The sequence below is a fragment of the Diaporthe amygdali genome, assembly GCF_026229845.1.
Source record: "Diaporthe amygdali strain CAA958 chromosome Unknown NODE_28_length_639089_cov_64_968398, whole genome shotgun sequence".
Lineage (NCBI taxonomy): Eukaryota > Fungi > Ascomycota > Sordariomycetes > Diaporthales > Diaporthaceae > Diaporthe > Diaporthe amygdali.
This window is the reverse complement of record NW_026517048.1, coordinates 298,426-313,731: the sequence shown is the minus strand read 5'-3', so window position 1 is coordinate 313,731 and position 15,306 is coordinate 298,426. Positions and strand designations below refer to the sequence as shown.

Below are 15,306 nucleotides of genomic sequence, written 5' to 3'. Positions count from 1 at the left end.
ATGGTTCGTACAACACGGTGGTTGAGTGAGCGGGCTGGATTGGTTCGAACCCACATGTTGTGACGGCGATGTGATGTGTCGCCTGTCAACGCCCTGCGCTGTGGTACGTGCGTGCTCCTCGCTTGTCTTTTTCTCCCCTTACCCAAGGGTCTTTTTTACCTCATCCTGATCCATCTCCTCATCGTGTCCAAGGATGGGCACTGGGGCAAGGCCCGGGCAAGGACTTCCGGGCTTTTCCTATCTATTGCACGGCACATTGGTCCTCCCCTCCTCCCCCACGACGGCTGGCGGTGAAGGGCAGGGCATGGCAGGGCAGGGCAGGGCATTGCATTGATGGCGGGGAGTCGGGGATATGTACAATATTCCCAGAAAGTGGATCCACCAATGCAGGCGGTGGTTCGAGCTCAATTCCGCGTCAACAGAGACAGCGAACACCAAAATCCCCGGTTACATGAACGAACGACGCGGCCGGCCCGCTTTGGTGATGAACTGGCTGGCTGGCTGGCTGTTCATGGGCACAGCTGGGTTGTATGTGGGGGATGGGATGCTCCATACTATCACTCTGCAGAACGGATCACTCACTCTATCACGCTCACGTTTCTATGGTTGTCTGCCCCGTGATACGCTTTTCTTTTCCGGCGGGGCCCCGGCTCGCGCGCAAGTTGCTCCAAGGGGAATAACAACAACAACGGGACTGATCCTAAATACAACATTACACGCATGCTACGCAGTGGTGTACACTATCATGACTGAGTGGCTGAGATATTGTGGACTCGGGCGGGCAAAATGAGTGAGTTGTCCCTGCACTCGCCTTGCATGATCCCATCTCGAAACTGACCGCCCTGTGCCTGCGGTGGGGGTGGGGGCAAGCGCTGTTTCTGTTGTCTCTGGTCTATCTTTTTTTTTTTTTGCCGTGCAGAATAAAGAGGGGAAAAGATGGAAGTGGAGTGAGGACCCTTAGGATGCGTTGTTGTCAATGCGTTCGTGCGTGGCTGCAGCCGCCGTCACGATGACTGCTGAGGAGGAGGAGGGATGGGGCGGGGCCGCGAACGATCTGGAGACTTGCACGCGACCATCAAAGCCGTTCATCGATCGTGGCGTGGTGGCGACGGCTATGGCGATGTTACAGAGACAGGAAGAGTAGAGAGAGACAGAAAGAGGGGTCCAATTGTTCTGGACCTCACTCTCGCACTTTCCACCCCCCGCCACGAGTCAGTCGCAGGCCTTTGCGCCGCAAGAAACATGCTTTCCCGCCTTACTCGGGACGGGCGAGTGTTTTCTTTCATCTCATCTTCTTGGGGGGAGGGGGGGTTGAGGCGTAATAGATGGTCTGACACCAATAACCAAAGAGCCTCTATCGCAGGCGACAGACACGAACGCGCGCTGCCGGCCGCAACCTCGATGTGTGTAACCTCGATGCTTTTATCCCCCCGAATTCCCAGCCCCACGGGTCAAATTGCATGTGCCACGGCAAAAGATTCCACGTACGTGCACTACTACTGCTGTTATATACAGACAATATCAAGAAGGAATGAGCATGACTCTCAATTGGGGCTTGGAATTCCGCACCGTCTCCCCCCAGACGTGGACGATGATAGGTCAATGGCTTGCTCTCCAAATTGAGACGGATAAAAAAAAGGGAAAGGATAAGAGAGGGAATAGTAAAAAGAAAACATGGAAAAGGCCGGGTCGGTGGTCTCGGACCCGGGGTCTGTGAGCGGAACCAAATAACAGACAAGCGTGACAAGACAGAGGAAACTCCAAGCGCCCATCTAACTAACCAACCCATCTTTTTCAGCCCTTCCGCCCGGTCTAACCGCCCGCCTGTCAGAAAAAAATGAATAAGGGACGATCGCCGAGTGAACGGGCGGGCGCTTACAACACTAATTAACCCACCGTGGCCCGTGAAATAGACTATCATACACGTCTCTCTCGGATAGATTGACGAGGAGAGCGGCCGCCGCCTGCGCAACCGATTACTATGGTACACCCTAGACTTGGCGGAATGGCCAAGACAAGGGAAAAAGCTTAGGGCTCGTGGTGCCCGAGTTAGTTTGACTCGAACCGCCCTCCCATGAGCAAAGATTGAAACCGGCCGACCGAAAACCTTGAGCTAGAATGATGAACTGTAGTAGTCAGCCAATGCATGTCATGACCGCGCACGTCCCGCGCTGTCTTTTTTGACGGCCCTTCTCGCTAGGCACGTAACCTTCGTGCCTAGGGGCCTGCAGCCAGTAACAGCAGACCAACGCGTACAAGTCTCCATCACAACGTCGTCACCAACACGCCGGATCATCTGGAACTCTGAGTAGCGTGATCGTAGGCATGATTTTGAGCGCGCAGATCCTGATCTCAAAATGCATAGTGAAGTAAAGTAAAGCGAAGGGAGAATTCTTTGCATTGGTTTTATTGCGCCGTTTTTTCCTTCTCAGCAGAGCCCCAACTTTTGAAGCCTTTTTGTTTTGCCTGGTGACCTTTTCGTTTGACCCCCCTGGTTCCCCCTCCCTCTCACAAGCATCTACATCTAAAGGGGTAATCTAGAGTGCCAGAATGAGTTTGTCCCCTCCCGAACCCCGAATGTCTCGCTCAAATCAAGTCATAATGTACATATACAGTAGCTTCCAGCCCAGTAGCATAGTGGAGACATCCCCCCAGGATTATAATCGTTACATCGTTCGTAGAATAGATGAGCAAGTAGATGGCATGTGATCAGAGATTGTCATAGTAGACAGACAGGCAGCCCCAGATCTCTGTATACCTGCTCTTCAGGAGTGGTGATCGGACCAATCAATGGTGATACATGACGATACTCATTTGCTCGGTCGCACGCTCAGAAGTCGTCTAGGAGGCAGTCGAGCTCGTCGAGCTCGATTGTCTCGGGGCTCCGGTCCCACTCCAAGAGGCTGTCGAGCTTGGCCCAGCCCTCCGCCTCACCCTCCTTCTTCGTGTTGACAGAGAAGGCAGGGCGCATTGCCGGGCTGGCGAGGAAGGCCATCTGTGGTGGGTGGCTGGGAGTTGCGCCGGCCTTGGACTCGCCGAACAGGCTGTCGTCCTTGGCATGCTCGTCCAGCTCCGTGCTCTGGACGACAAGCTCAGACTTTGCCGGCAGAAGCTCACCGCTGAGCTTGCGTTTTTGCAGGCCGTCTGCCGTCTGGGTGAACTCCTTCTCGTCCTTCTCCAGCGGTGGCGACGCTCCACGTTGTGTTTGCACGGGGAGGGCCAGCGTAGGAATTGGGCGCCCAGAGAAGGATCCGACAGGGGTGGCCGGCATGGGCATGTCGTCGTCGACGTCGTCGAACTCGGGCGACGACAGATCCACCTCGGGCGAGGGGCTGAGCTCCCTTCTCCGTTCGTCATCGGCATCTTCCGAGGCCGAGGTCGCGCTCGGTGTGACGAGTGTGCGCGCATGCGCCGCGGCCAGAGCTGCCATCGTCGGCTCAGGCAGGGGCCCGTGAGGGCATGTTGTAAGGTAGAAATATGTTCTGCGCGGGTGGACTGTCTCGAGCTCCTTAGCCATGGGGCAAGGGTTGTTTGCGTTCCAGCAAGAGCGCTTTAGATAGGTAGACAGCCGGGACGAGATGATTGCAGAAGGATTTGCGGATCTGTGAGGACAGTGTTAGTATTATTAGTGGGGAGTGAACCATGGCGCGTGCAGTGTGGTGTGGTGCGGTGCGGTGCGGTGCGGTGCAGTGCACGATGCAGGGAGGGAGGAACGTACTGTTGGACGATCTTGAGCTGTTGCATCAGGACGGGGACGAGCTCCTTGACGATGTGGGGGCGGTTGCCGGCATTTTGGAGCTGGACGATGACAGCCTCGACGATCTCGTCGTTGACACTGCTCAGGTCGATCTTGGAGGAGGAAGAGTCGGCGGCGTCCTTCATCTCGACCGACGATGCCCTTGACCTTGGCGGGGATGGAGGCAGCTTATTTGCTTCGGACTGGTGGCGTTTGGCGGCAGGCGCGTCGTCGCCGGCATGCGAACGTTTTATCTTCTTGGAGACATGGGTCTGAGCGTCCATATCGGCGGGGCTGGAAGGACTCCTTGGGGAGTGCGAGGAGGGCGAAGTCGTCATCGATGAGGTGGAGGAGGAGGATGCGCTATGGCTATGGCTGTGGCTAGGCGAGAGTCGACTTGCGGCGGCGGCAGCTCTGGCGGCGTCGCGTTCGGCCAGAGTGACGGGAACGTGAATTCCCAGGGAAGGGAGGGAAAGCGACTTGCGACGAGTATTGTAGGGCATTTTGAGGGCGGCTGCGAGTCGGGCTCTAAAACGTCGAGGGTATCTTGTTCAAACGCACGAGGGAACCCCGGGTGTCTAGGCGTCCGTTTGTCTTATTTTGGTCCGAGTACCGTACGCACAGGAGAGCTGAGTTCAGGTGGGGGGAAGGCTGGCGCAAAGAGAAGATGCAGGCGGCAGAACAGTAACAATACAGGATGATGGTACAGAGGGATGGAGGAAGAGAGTGAGATTGATGGGTGGATGGATGGTTCAAAGTTGGGTTGTGCAGCGCATGTGAAGGGGAAGTGTAAGTTGCAGCACACGGTGAAGGAGGACGAAGGGATGGATGGATGGGATGGGATGGTAGATGGTACGGTGCGGGTGCAGTACGGCAAGGTATGGGTATGGGTATGGGTATGCAATGCAGGTAAGGTGGTCTGTCTTGGGTCTGGGCTGAGTTTGGGTTGGGCTGCTGGGTCAGAAAGAGGCAAGGCGGCAGAAGCTTGGGGGGGAGGAGGAGCTAGGAGCTGGGGGGTGAGAGGTGGGTGGTGGGTGGTGGGAGAGGTGGGAGAGGTGGGAGATGGGTTGAGGGACAGGGACAGAATGTGGGTGCACAAGCGAGAGAGAGTCGTCGACCTGAGAGAAACTTCCTTCGGTCACCCGTTTGTTCGTTTTCTCGTTCGTCCTCTGTCTCTCCCCCCAGTTCCCCCCAGTCCCCCCCCCCAAGGGTTGCCACGGTAGTAATGTTGGTACCTGGCATGACCAGCACACCCAGGTGGCGGCTGTATGTACCTTGCCTCGTAGCCGTGGCAGCAAGGCATCGACCAGGGAGCAGGGGGGTAGGTGGTGGGAGGGAAGGAGCAGGGCTGGGATGAGACGGTCGGAGAGACACGGACAACAGTCTGGACGCCTGGATGTCTGGCTGGACCTGAGCGAAAGAGTGGGCAAAAAAAAAAAAATAGTGCGAGAGTGTGAGCCTGCAGACCCGACAGGGGGCCCCTTCACAATCCATGACACTTGCATTAGCGCACCTGCATCTTCCATGTCGACCCCAGTCGAGAGCCCCGTCACCAAACTCGATCAGACCCACTCCCTTCCTGAACTGGTTTGACGCCGAACACGAAGGGGGAGGAAGGGGGACGTGAAGAGAAAAAAAAAGATTGATGTCGGATGTCGAACAATGCCATGCCCCCCCCCCCGGCTGCCCGGTTGGTTTCTGTGACGATGCCTCGTCTCGGCTTTGAAAAAGGCGGTAAGCTGATTTCGCCGGCATTATTATCGTTGTGTATGTTGTCTGGGTGTGGGTGGGATGGCCTCGGTTGAGATCAGAGACATCGAGTACATGCAATCTAAATGTCCGCGTCGAGGAACCCGAGGACGAGGCATCAATCAGTCAATCAGTATCAGTCTCTCGGTCTCTCACTCGCTCCATGAATCCATCGATGAATCAATCAACGAAGACGTGTGTGGCTACTGCTGACTGCTGACAACCAGACTATAGACTAACAAGCAGGCCATACCACAATACCACAATACCACAGTACAGAGGATGTTGGGAAGTGGGCACGCCAGCCAACTGCCGTTGTTTGAACTGTCGACCGGTTCGTGCTAGTCGTCCGTTTGCTGTCATCCTGCCTCTCTCCCGTTTTGGAGCTGGCCATTCCTCGCTCGTTGTGCCACACCCACATCAACTGCCACACCACTCATCGCCCATCTCGCACATCACCCATCGCACATATCATATTACGGTGCACATCGCATTCATCACAGTGAGTAATAGACCCAGGTGACAGCACCAAGGCTGCACCGGTCTGCACTCTTTCCCAAAGAGGTTTCATTTTCAGCCTTCTCCCCCTTCACTACTACCACAGCTGCAGCTTGTTTATTTATTCATTCAAACAAGTGCTAGCTGACTGTGCCTGTGCAGCAGACGTCGTGTAATCTCGAGATTCATCTCACTTGCATGTCTCACTCGCAGCATATCCGCACCAAGGGACGACAGACATGGCGACAAATCGCGACCGTCGGGGCCTCGGGATAGGTAATGAAATCATACACAGTAGTTCGGCTGTGCCACCCACTCTTTGCCAATCTCCCGAGGCACCAGTGGCCAATTGCGAGGGCGGAAATTGATGGTCACGAAAAATGACAAGAGAGAGGGAGAAAAAAAAACAAGTAAAAAAAATCTGAACTCTTAGGACATGGATCTCGTCTCTGACTAGTGGCTAGTGGCCAGCAAAACGCCCCAGTCCCAGGCCCAGTGCCAAAATGCGGGACCCATGGAATGGAAAAGCTCGGCTCGCCTGCCAGTTTCTATGTGTACCAGAATCCTGTCCTGACCACTGCCCACTGGCCACTGCCCACTCAGATGTGCTGCATCTGCAGTGACATCAAGAAATGTGGGGCCCAATCGCCCGCCCTTGCTCTCTTTCCCCTTCCGAGCTCTTCCTCCTTCTCTCTTCAAGCCGGCCAATAGGCAGCCGCGCAGGTCGAGGAACGGGCCACCTTCGAGAAGAATTCCATCGTCAAAACACCCGGTTCCCACACACCCTTGGTCGCTGCGTCGCCTCAACCCCTGGCTGCCAGGCTGCCCGCTGCCCGGGTCACTGGACAGTGAGCACTTTTCTTGGTCGCCGCCCAGTACTGCCAGTTCCATCCTGCCAGCCTGCCCAGGCCTGCCCACCACATTTCAGCAAAACTGCCAGGCCTCTGCCAGGTCAACAGACGAAGATCACTGACGAAGAACTGGACCACTGCCCCGTTTTCCCTCACCAGTCCTCAGCCCATTTCTCTTTGTCTGTCCTATGGGGAGGTTCACGATGGATCCCCCGACTCCTCACCTCGTCAGGCCAGGAGGTATTCTCTCCCCTCAGGGAGCCTCTCGGTCAGTAAGCCAGCCAGCCAGTCAGGCAAGGATCTTGATTGATCCCTTCTCTTGCTCTCCCCAGGTTCGGTTCTTTTTAGGGGTCCTGCTCATGGAAATCCCGAGGTTCTCGTCAACAGGACCTCGACGCAGATGGGCATGGTCCTCCCTGCCAGCGAACGGAGCATTCGGTGGCCCCCCTGGGCGCAGCACCACTCGGCTATCTCCATCAGCTTCCGCCTAGCCCAGACCAAAACTCGCGCTCCTGTTCCATGTTGTCAGGTCGCATGTTCTCAACGCAGTAATAAGGGGGGCTCGCGCTAACTGCCTAGGCATGACTTCATGATACGCCGACAGACCGACGCCGTCCGCCCAGCGGAATAGCCGCGGTGCCAGGACGGACGGACTGAGAGATGTGCAGGTCCTCTCCCCAGGTTCTGGCGTCGCTACTGCAGGTCGACTGCCAACGGGCCAGCACTGGTCCATCTCCCTTGCCTCCCAGCCCTCCCAGCCCTCCAAACCCCCGGCAGTGAGCGAGCGGCACACGACACAATGCGACACTCTGTGAACCCGGCTCCCCGTTTGGGACGGCGGCAGCGGCAGCGCAGCCGAAGGCGGTGACAGACCGTCACTTGTCCCCCTTGCTTGCATTGAATTCTATCGTGCGTGCGTCGGGCTGCTTGCTGCGCAGCTCGGAGCTAGGCATGCACGACGTCGCTTCTCTCCTGAGACGACGCAATCTAACTATAACACCTCCCCCGATATAGCCCCATCTCGCATTGGCGTTTCTCTTTTCTTATGGGTTGGCACGATCTGCTCCGTGCTTCTGGTCCATCACCCGGCCGAAACTGCTCAAAGTCGCCCGTGGACGGTTGCACCGCCAGTCCGAATTGGTACACAGTACCTAACCGCTATACCGCCTCCCACAATTGCATTGTTCACATTTCCCCGGGAGCCAGAGAACATAGTTTGGCCATTGTTCTGTGCCAAATTGACGTCCATCCAGAAATCCCTCGTGCGCTCACCCATCTCGAGTCATTCCCTGACGCCTTCCAAGCCCGGAGAATGAGAATCAGGAATACCCCGCACCCCCAGACGAAGGACTCTTGACAAGACGCACGTACGACAAGACGGCCCCTTCCAACCGCCTGGATGGAGGGTGGCAAAAGTCATGGGTCGCACCCCGGGCGGTGATCATCGTCATGTTCCTTCGGTCGTTTGGGAGGACCGGGGTTGTTTCATCGAAACAACGACCGCCAACCTGCCGCAGGTCATAGAGCAGGGTACCATCCATTGCTTCACGAGAACGATAACGCTCTCACGAAGGATCACGATCAACATCTCTATCTCTATTTCCCAACTTCCCTTATCGGGTTGTCCTTTCAGCCAAGCGGTCAAGCAAGCAAATGCGAAGCGAGGCCAAGAATAGCTATTGGAAAACATGGCAATCGGTTGAGCACCACCTATCTCCTTGATCGCGCATGAGCTTGACAGGACCGCAGGACTGTCGACCGTTGTAGCTCGTGTGGTGGCTGAGACCACCGCGCTTTAAGCCTCGCTGTGGAATGCAGTGATGCTTCACCCGCTCGCTCGCTCACTCCCCATTGCTTGTCGTGACGTAGACCTGAAGCGAGTTGGACGCGCTCCATTATTCTCGTCCCCCCTCTGTGATTCCCGTCCCGGCCCTAACCCTGGTGACGTCTGCTCCTCAAGTTGCCTGTTTTCCTGGAAGGGTAAGCAGACTTTGGCCTGTACAGTCTGTCTCCAGACAACTTAAGAAAAGTTTGTAAAGGGCTTCAGACCAATTCAAGCCTTGTTCAATTGAAAGCAGGTAGACGAGCGAAAGAGACTAGTCTGATATGGACTGATGGAGAAAGACGATGAATGGGCCGGGCGAGTTCCCCAGTGATCCCCCCGAAAGCTGAAGCGTGTCAGAAGAATAAGACGTAATGGAGATGACGAGCTGAATGTTTGCGTGATATTAGACTCTAAAGGCTTCATCATTGCCCTGTCAGGCGGGGATGATGTTCTTGCGTGACAAGACTAAAGGTACACAGATGCCCGTTTGGCGGGACGCGTGTCGTGTCTGTTTTGATGTTGTACGCACGTCACGGCCCACTTTGCCTCCTTTGATGGGGTCAGACGAAAAGGGAGGTTTCAGCTTCTGTAGCGAATGTCTGATGAGAGATGGTTGAATTCTAACTTCTTGGGCGAATCATTTCAGGGTGATCGGCCTTGAACATTTTGTGTTTGTTGTGCCGCGCCGTTCAAAAGAGTCGAGATGTCGCGGTTTGTAATTTACCAGGTGCTTAGCAAAGGCTTTTAAACATAAATGCACAAGGCAAGAGGAGCTGAATATAGAAAATAGCGACAACGAGCTTGAGCTCGGGTGTCCGAGTCACAGCCACAGGATTTCTGGGATAAAGGTATAAAAGAGAAATGGGTAATTACTGGATAATCAACTTATCAAAAGAATCTCTTGTACATCAGCCTCTCTTAGGATAGCCTTCCTCAGGATAGCCTTTCTTGGAAAATCTTCCTTGAGATAATGTTCCTTGAGATAACTTCTTGCATCATACTTTTCTGTTGGGCAAAGTTTTATACGGGGAAGTAAAGAAGTCATAAAGTTGCCTGGCTTTTCTGTCTGGAGACTGCGTGTCGTTGATGCTGATGGGTGTCAAACTCAAAGAACGTTCGACAATTCAGCACATCTGTTTCTCGCAGATATGGGGTTTCTACTTAATATGCACTTATTCTGCACTTTCATAGGCAATTACAAGCCGAATCCGAAATCTACAAGAGGCTTAGCATCTGCATTGTTCTTGTATGAGTATAGATAAGCTCATTTCTTTTTGGTGTGGAGGGTGGCATCCTGTCCTCTTCGCCCACGAACACAAAAAGCTGCCCTTGACGTTTCCCGGTCAATTGTTGGTCTTTGTCTCAATAATCAGTGTAGGTTGCGGGAATTGGTCTTCTGCGACTAAACTTTCGAAAAGTTTGCGGATGACTGTAAGAGATTGGAAACTCTTCTCGTTGGAGGAAACCCTTTCACAGAAATCAGCTAGAAACCGGCCGCAATCTTGCTTTCAACTGCAAGTTGAGAAGAGGCTAGCCATTACCATATACTTGCATGCCATTTTGGGGACCGATGTCTGTCTGTATTATCATCAGAACTTGAACTTGCATCAAATTATCAGCATTGTATCTGACGTCAGCCAGATTCTGCGTCTCTGTACATGATGGTGGTAAGCATGCAAGATGAACATTGTCGGACTTGGCCCACTCCACCGCGAAAGGCGACCAATTTCGGCCATCATGCTCTGATAGCCACGTATGATTTATGCACTATCTGAATGAAATATTGGAAATTTTAGAGGAAATCTGCGTTTGCGGTTATACGTGTCTGATTCCACGTAATGAGTGTCTTCACCCTAGAAGCCCGGATAGCAAATCTCACCTTGACCAAGGTTGAGATATATCGCTTGTTCTGTATTTCTCCCAATTCTCATCTGGAGTTCCCTGGTGACACAGCTCTATCTTAACGACCTTGGCTTGGTCTGAGAGGGGTAAACCTGACTGTCGTGTAACGATCTGTCTTATCTGCTTCTTCATGTCACTGGTCACGCGCATGAACAATACCCGATTCGGTCAAGTCTCACTAGTCAGATCATGGTATCGGAACTGACCGCTGTATGACCTTGGCAGCTGTGAAGTACTTGTATTCGCGGTATCTTCTAAGGCAAAGAGAATTGGTCAAGTGACTCAAGAGCTTTAGTGGTGAGTTCAGAGAGGCTCGTGGTTCAAGCATACGCCACCACATCGCGGCACGCAGCAGACGGCCGGCCCAAAACTTACAATTATCAAATATTCGGATGCAAAATGGACCTACGTTTCTCAAAACGAGAAGTCATAAGTTCAGATGGATCAATCCGGGCCGAGGCCAGCAAATAGAAAGCTGGGCACGCCAGGACCAAGAATGGTATACTCCCCGCTCCCTTCACTGATTTAGAGATGTGCAAGTCGACTTTGTCATTGCTGAAGTGACAGGTCTTAGGGCTAGCTCTCGGTTAGAAAGTGGCTTCACCTTCCGTGACTGTTGACTCAGGACTTCGTTGAATCGCCATGTGTGGGGTATTAGACGAAACCTTTCAGTGCATTACCCGACAAAACTCATTGGCTTTTCACCCCTGTGTGGCTGTGCTTGGCGTTTACTTTTGTTGTAAGTGCCCACAGGATAGGCGGGAACTGTGTCAGAGTCAACTTCGGTGCTCAAATCCGTGGGCCGAAGACAAGGTCATCGAGAAGTGTGTTTCTATTGTGGGCTTATACCGCTTCGGTCATTCCGTCAACGATGATAAAACAGGCTTTGCGTGTACTGTGAATATATGAGGTGAACCAAAGTCCAAGCTGGCTTTGTTCCTGAAGCCCTTCGGGCCGATCTAACCTATTTGTTTTTGGAATAGACTGAACACATTCCAATCATTCGAGGCGGAGAGTGACTTTGACAGCTGTCACTATCAGACAGTAGTGTGAGTCAATGAAGTGAGTAGTGAGATTCTAGACCTGTTGGAGAAAAGTGAGGAAGCTCGCTTCTTTCCAAAGGCCCTCATGATTGGTCAAGGTCTTAATCGACGTTATTCGCCAGGGGAGTTCGTGTCCCATGACGTGATAAGCGACATCCATCGCATTGCATTGACGTTGGTATTCACGTAACTGGGATTGGCCACTGCCTCTTTCTGTAAGCATCCGTCAGTTGACGGCATAGAGTATGATACAGAGACATGTATACTTATATTCGTCAGATTGAAGGGCCGGGACGCCATGATCTATTCTAAGCGTAATATATGCTTGTTGTGTAGGTAGACAATCGTCAATATAAGCACGTGATCTGTAAAACCTGTCACTCCGAAGTCGAATCACAACCGGGCACTTCAGTGGGCGAGACGAGGTAGAAGTATCGGAGAAGAGATATAGTGACTTCCGTTCTCAGCGCGATGTTGTCTAGGCTCCACAGCGTCTCACTTTGACCAACAAATACTCTCTTAGAAAGCTAGGCTGTCTCTGCATGAGAGAAGTATTTTCCTATTTTCACGGGTCCCGGGTTTCTTCATGGCCAGTGGAATGTCCGGAGGCAATCACTGACATTTGCGGTGACATCTGGGCAACCAATTTCGCATCTAGAATTATTCCACAGCCACTCGTGCAGTGTTTTCGACATGGTTTCCCTGAATGACATACATTCGGACAAACAATAGCTCTTCAAACACGTAGGATCCCATCATTGACTTCGCGCTTGAGTCAGCTGTTGTGCCGCCTTGTTGTTGCTCAAGTATCCGCGTGTAGCTCTGTACGGCATGCTTGCCACGATCAACATGGGAGTACATCAAGAACAGGCTCGCATTGCTTTGGCCCTCTAGCTTCACCGAGGCACTTTCAGGGAGACGGTGGATACCCCTTCAAATTGTGGTACATCATACGCGCGCGTACTTCTGAAATGGATCCAGAATGTCTGTGGACAGGATTTTCCGGAGTTTTACCGGCACAGCTCAACGATCCGCGTACAGACCATGGGGGTCACTTTGAGCTCTCTCAATACCCTGCCGCTTCGATATTCCGTAGGGCCAGTAGCTTCTTACCAGCAACTTGGTTTGTTAGTTTCATAAGTTTCACGCTTTCCGAGCCGAGTGGCCCTAGCGCTGTCTTCAACATCACCCGCATATGTCATGCACAGTCAGAGCACAGACGCCGCTGACTCTTCCCAAAGATGCTGAAAGAGGAAGAATAGTATTGAATACACGGAAGGGCCCGAAGGGACCCTGACATGTACCTAGGTGGCAGTTACGAGCCAAATATAGCTGTAGAGTACTGGCTGGCTGCTCGGCCTTTGAACATCTTACGGCTTTCGCGATTGGGCTGTAGTAACAACGCAAGGAAGCTTGTCACATCAAGACTTGATAGATGTTTGGCTTTCAGGTGTGCGATATTTTTGTTGGATGTATATACAAGTAACAGCGAAGGCTAGGCACGTGTCGCACTGTTAGCCTCTGTGTCTGCTGACCACCCCGTATCCCCAACGGATGGCCCAAATTTTGCTGTTTCCGGCGTCGCTACCATCAACGGCTGTGCCACCACTGCAGTCTCGTCCGTCGCGGATTTCGAGGTAGGGCCGGATGCTTGCGAGCGCCTCGCGTACGCATTTGCGTAGGCAGGCTTTTTCGACGCCGTGTGCTCGTTCGACGTAAGCCAGTGCATTACGATTGCGGAGAAAAGTACTTCGATGGAAACAACAAGTCAGTTTTGTGCATATTAACTCATGATGAGAACTCTCTCAACTCACTGTCACTGTTGCAACACATCAGGCATAACCACGACTCTTCACCATTAAGAGCCATAAGCACTGTCAAGTTCCTATAAACTCAAAGCGTCAGCTAAGAAGTTGGACAGAAAGGTCTTATTACGTACGTGACACTGCTAGCGAGGGTACAGCAAGAGCCGATGAACGTTTTCTTTGCCAATTTCCTCAATCTGATATTGGCTGGGGTTCTTTGAAACTGTAAGCTTTGCCACATGGTCTCAAATGTACCCGTTTTCCAAAATTCGGACCATTTGATTGTTGGCAATCCTTGAATGGCTTTTAGCAATCCGTTGTCAGTTGTGAAACGGTGGCTTTACTTACTTGTCAGTGGCACAAGAAAGGATAATGTGAGATATACCTGTAATAGTCCATGTTATTGACGTAAAAAAAAACAACAAAGAAGGGGACAAGGTCCCCAGGAAAGCTAACTCACATTGACAAGCGCATCGAATCCAATCAATGGTATGATAACAGGTTTTTGTAGTCCAATAACACAGTGTCCCTTGTCGAACTCGGCGATATGACTGAGAGTGTATTAGAAATATGTGCAAAGTATGCTATCTCCAAATCACTCGTCCAGTTGTCGAAGACAGCTGAAAAGAAGTGTGGGTATGTATGTCAGGCGATAGTCTCGGAGTCTTACAGAACAAAGTTCATGATGGTGATAACAACGTAAATTCCTTGACATTTGTTAGAATCAGATGAATACGGTATATTCTGATGTACATACCGAGCATTCCAAACGAATTGAAAATATAGAGTTTTGACTTCAGACGTGGCTTTTTTGAGCCGCGTACAATATGCTAGCCGCACATCAGATGAGAGTGTTCATGTCTTTCGACAAGATTATTCGACGTACCGCTCTATCGACGAGAAACAAGTAGATGAACTAGTCTCTTGTCAATACAAGAACTCAATTGGCATGGTTTGGTATCGACTGGTACTTACAACCTGCTGTGCGGTCAGACTTTCAGTGTGGTTGCCTTTAGGACTCAGGAGGACTGACCTTGCTAGATACGTATGCAAATAGACACAATCCCATCGCAGCCGTGCAAGCTTGTTCGTTAAAATTGGTGCCGACCCCGAATTGCAGCACAGTGGATCCGAAGACGAAGATGAAGCTAAACGCGTATACCATGAGGACGACTGTGGAAACTTAGTAACTACAACACTGGACGATATACGTTGGCGACTCGATCTCACCCCACATGGTATAAGGCAGCAATCGCCAGTCCTTCACCGCAAACACTTTGCTTGCTGGACTCGAACACACATGGTCAGTTCAATTGAGGTTGACAGCGACAGTGACGAGGCCAAAGACCATGCACGAACCTAGAAGGAAGGCTATCAGGCAGCCGGAGATAAAGGCGATGGTGATGCTAAGTGTTCGCCCATAGAGAGGAGGTTCATACCATCCCACTGGGGTCGGGCGCTGACCCGACGCCATGACGATTTGCGCAGCGACAATGGAATGGAATTGTAAACCTATCCTTAGTCGCGCGATGAAAACAAGCTGCGGCGCCAGCAGAATCGGATTCTGATGACTGCGATCACAACGACAGCCACAAAAAGCAAGGCATTGTGCGTGAAACCGGGCAGAAGTGGAATTTTGCCAGAGGCAGCAGGTGAGCACCGCCCAGGCGAACCCCGAGCCACGTCCCGGCCGGGCACGTCATGCTGCTACGGTCAAAGCTGTAAGGGAAAGCTTAAACGTTGCAGTGCATATGTGATCCCATCTGATCGATCCGTACGGGAACATCGCATCCGCTGGCATGACTCGCACGGAAACCTTTTCAGTGGCTGACTTTTGCGTTTCCTTGGAGACTACAGGCAGAGCCGGATGTACGTGATTCCCCCCCTCTGCTCGGCA

At 52.5% G+C, this 15,306-nt stretch overlaps 2 protein-coding genes across 2 annotated transcripts; both read right to left on the bottom strand.

Moving 5' to 3' along the window:
- Nucleotides 1–2,830: 2,830 nt before the first annotated feature.
- Nucleotides 2,831–4,239, bottom strand: J7T55_014808 (uncharacterized protein; the record flags this gene model as incomplete). The annotated part of the gene is made up of 2 exons (XM_053131786.1): nt 2,831–3,602; nt 3,719–4,239. The coding sequence occupies 2 exons, from the start codon at nt 4,237–4,239 to the stop codon at nt 2,831–2,833; spliced, it is 1,293 nt and encodes a 430-aa protein (XP_052990169.1).
- Nucleotides 4,240–13,099: 8,860 nt separating this feature from the next.
- J7T55_014807 (uncharacterized protein) lies at nt 13,100–14,883 on the bottom strand (the record flags this gene model as incomplete). The annotated part of the gene is made up of 11 exons (XM_053131785.1): nt 13,100–13,353; nt 13,419–13,489; nt 13,544–13,632; nt 13,870–13,960; nt 14,080–14,116; nt 14,167–14,239; nt 14,296–14,325; nt 14,385–14,390; nt 14,443–14,557; nt 14,621–14,693; nt 14,769–14,883. 11 exons carry the CDS (start codon nt 14,881–14,883, stop codon nt 13,100–13,102), a joined length of 954 nt encoding a protein of 317 aa, XP_052990168.1.
- Nucleotides 14,884–15,306: the final 423 nt, after the last annotated feature.